General features: G+C 44.1%; 1 protein-coding gene across 1 annotated transcript in view; it reads left to right on the forward strand.

Moving 5' to 3' along the window:
* Positions 1-781: 781 nt before the first annotated feature.
* BEND3 (BEN domain containing 3) overlaps positions 782-1,971 on the forward strand; it is a 25,310-nt gene continuing 24,120 nt past the window's right edge. The window contains exons 1-2 of the mRNA XM_037743944.1: positions 782-803; positions 979-1,181. Coding sequence (XP_037599872.1) covers positions 782-803; positions 979-1,181 — 225 coding nt within the window. The remainder of the gene's footprint in view (positions 804-978; positions 1,182-1,971) is intronic.

The following is a 1,971-nucleotide window of genomic DNA, read 5'->3' on the forward strand; positions in this document are numbered from 1 at the left end:
GGGCAGCACAGCTCTCTTGAATACCTGAAGTCCTAAGACATCAGGATCCACAGCCCCCATCCTTCTTCAGCCTATTTGTTTCATGGCTGGAATGTATAAGCATGGACTAAAAAGAGATAATTAAAATTGGGATCTTTTTTAAGACTTGATTTGTTCATGTCATGTTTCCCTGGCTCAGTAAGTGGCTCTCAGTGGATGCTGTAAGTGGATGCTTTGTGGTCTCCTCACATAAAGTCTTGGAGAAGAGCTCCCAGCGGAGATGCACAAGGCCTGGCTGCTCCTGAATGTCTGCAGACAAGATTAAGAGGACTCATACTTCCACAGTGCTGTGTAGCCTTTAACCCCCAGTACCTAGATCCGGGGTTGCGGGGGGCAAGGGGATTTTCTGTGGGTAGAGAAAATTAAAAAAGAAATCAAGCAATAAATCAAGACTTTGTCTCTGTTTTTTCATATAGTGAAATAGAAGATGAACTCAACTGAATTCAGTGAAGATATAGAAGAAGGTAAAAAAAAAATGCCCTTTTAAAAAAATGTTTTTAACTGAATACTTTTGATTAGGTCATACATTCACATGGTCCAAAAATATACAACTTTATATCCTGAAAAGTCCCCTCCCGCCCTGGGTTCCCATCTGCCTACACTCACACACTTGTTACCTTGTATCTCTTTTTAAAAGTTACTTATTTAAAGCACAAAAAGATAGTATTTTATCTCTCTTTCTCCGCTGCCTTCCCTCCCCAAAAGATTTTTAAACCAATTTTGAACTAAATGCTCCTGGCTCATGGCTTTATTGTATGGCACTAGTGCAGTGAGATAAAGATTGCATTGTTGGGAGGCGCAGGTTTGCTACGACTAGACATCATTATCTGAGCACTGGTGTCAAAGGGCGGCCGACAGACACCCTGCCGCTCAGAGAACCTGCTAATCTCTGAGCTGCCCTGGTCTTTCCCACTGAGCCCTGTTTCTTCTCTGACACAGTTCTAAAAAGTAACACTGTGAAAGTGGAGACAGAGGCTGAAGATGCTGCTCTGGACTGCTCTTTGAATTCCAGGACTTCTGAGAAGCACTCTGTGGACAGCGTCCTCACTGCCCTCCAGGACTCCAGCAAACGAAAGCAGCTGGTCAGCGATGGCCAGCTAGACTCTGTCCCCAGCGTGAAGAGGCGGCGGCTGATCCCTGAGGTGAGGGCCCGGCTCCTGTTACTCTTTGCTTGGGCTCTAACCCTCTCTGATTCCATGCTGAATCTCCCTCTTGTTTTGGGCATCCTGGCAACTGCTGAAATGTTAGGCACAGGAAAGTTTTGATTTAGGCTATCCCATCTCTGGCTTCAGTTTCTCGCAGGTGTCTTTAACTGGAATTCTTGTCTGTGTCTGGATTCCTGGTGGGTAAAGGGAGCCTTCACATTGCAACGGGTTTTGCATTATTTTGCTGTGCTTTGTAGGGAAAGGCAGGAGCTTTCTGATAGTGAGGACGGTTAACGTAAGCCTACCACACGTGACATTGAAGCTGATTCCCGCAAAAATGGGGCATTAGCTGGAGGTCAGATCTTTTCCTAAATTAAATCTACCATCATTTATTTAAATTAAATCTACCATCATTTATTTAAATAGAAACTGGATCTCACTATGTTGCCCAGGCTGGTCTTGAACTCCTGGCCTCAAGTGATCCCCCTGACTTGGCCTCCCAAAGTGCTGGGATTATAGGTGTGAGCCATAGTGCAGGGCCAACTCTTTAATTGGTTTGCTTTAATTCTCCCCTGGTGGATGTTAGGGGAGATCCAAACAAATTGCGAAGTTATACATTTTAAGGATTTGGTTAGGTTTTAATTTGCATAACGGTAAGACTAAGATTTTAACCTGCATTCTACATCATGGAACATTGAGTGATGCTTTTTTTTTATTTGAAATGGAGTTTCCTTCTTGTTGCCCAAGGCTGGAGTGCAATGGCACGATCTCAGTTCACCACAACCTC

The sequence above is a fragment of the Cebus imitator genome, unplaced genomic scaffold (assembly GCF_001604975.1).
Source record: "Cebus imitator isolate Cc_AM_T3 unplaced genomic scaffold, Cebus_imitator-1.0 Scaffold160, whole genome shotgun sequence".
In the NCBI taxonomy this organism is placed as follows: domain Eukaryota; kingdom Metazoa; phylum Chordata; class Mammalia; order Primates; family Cebidae; genus Cebus; species Cebus imitator.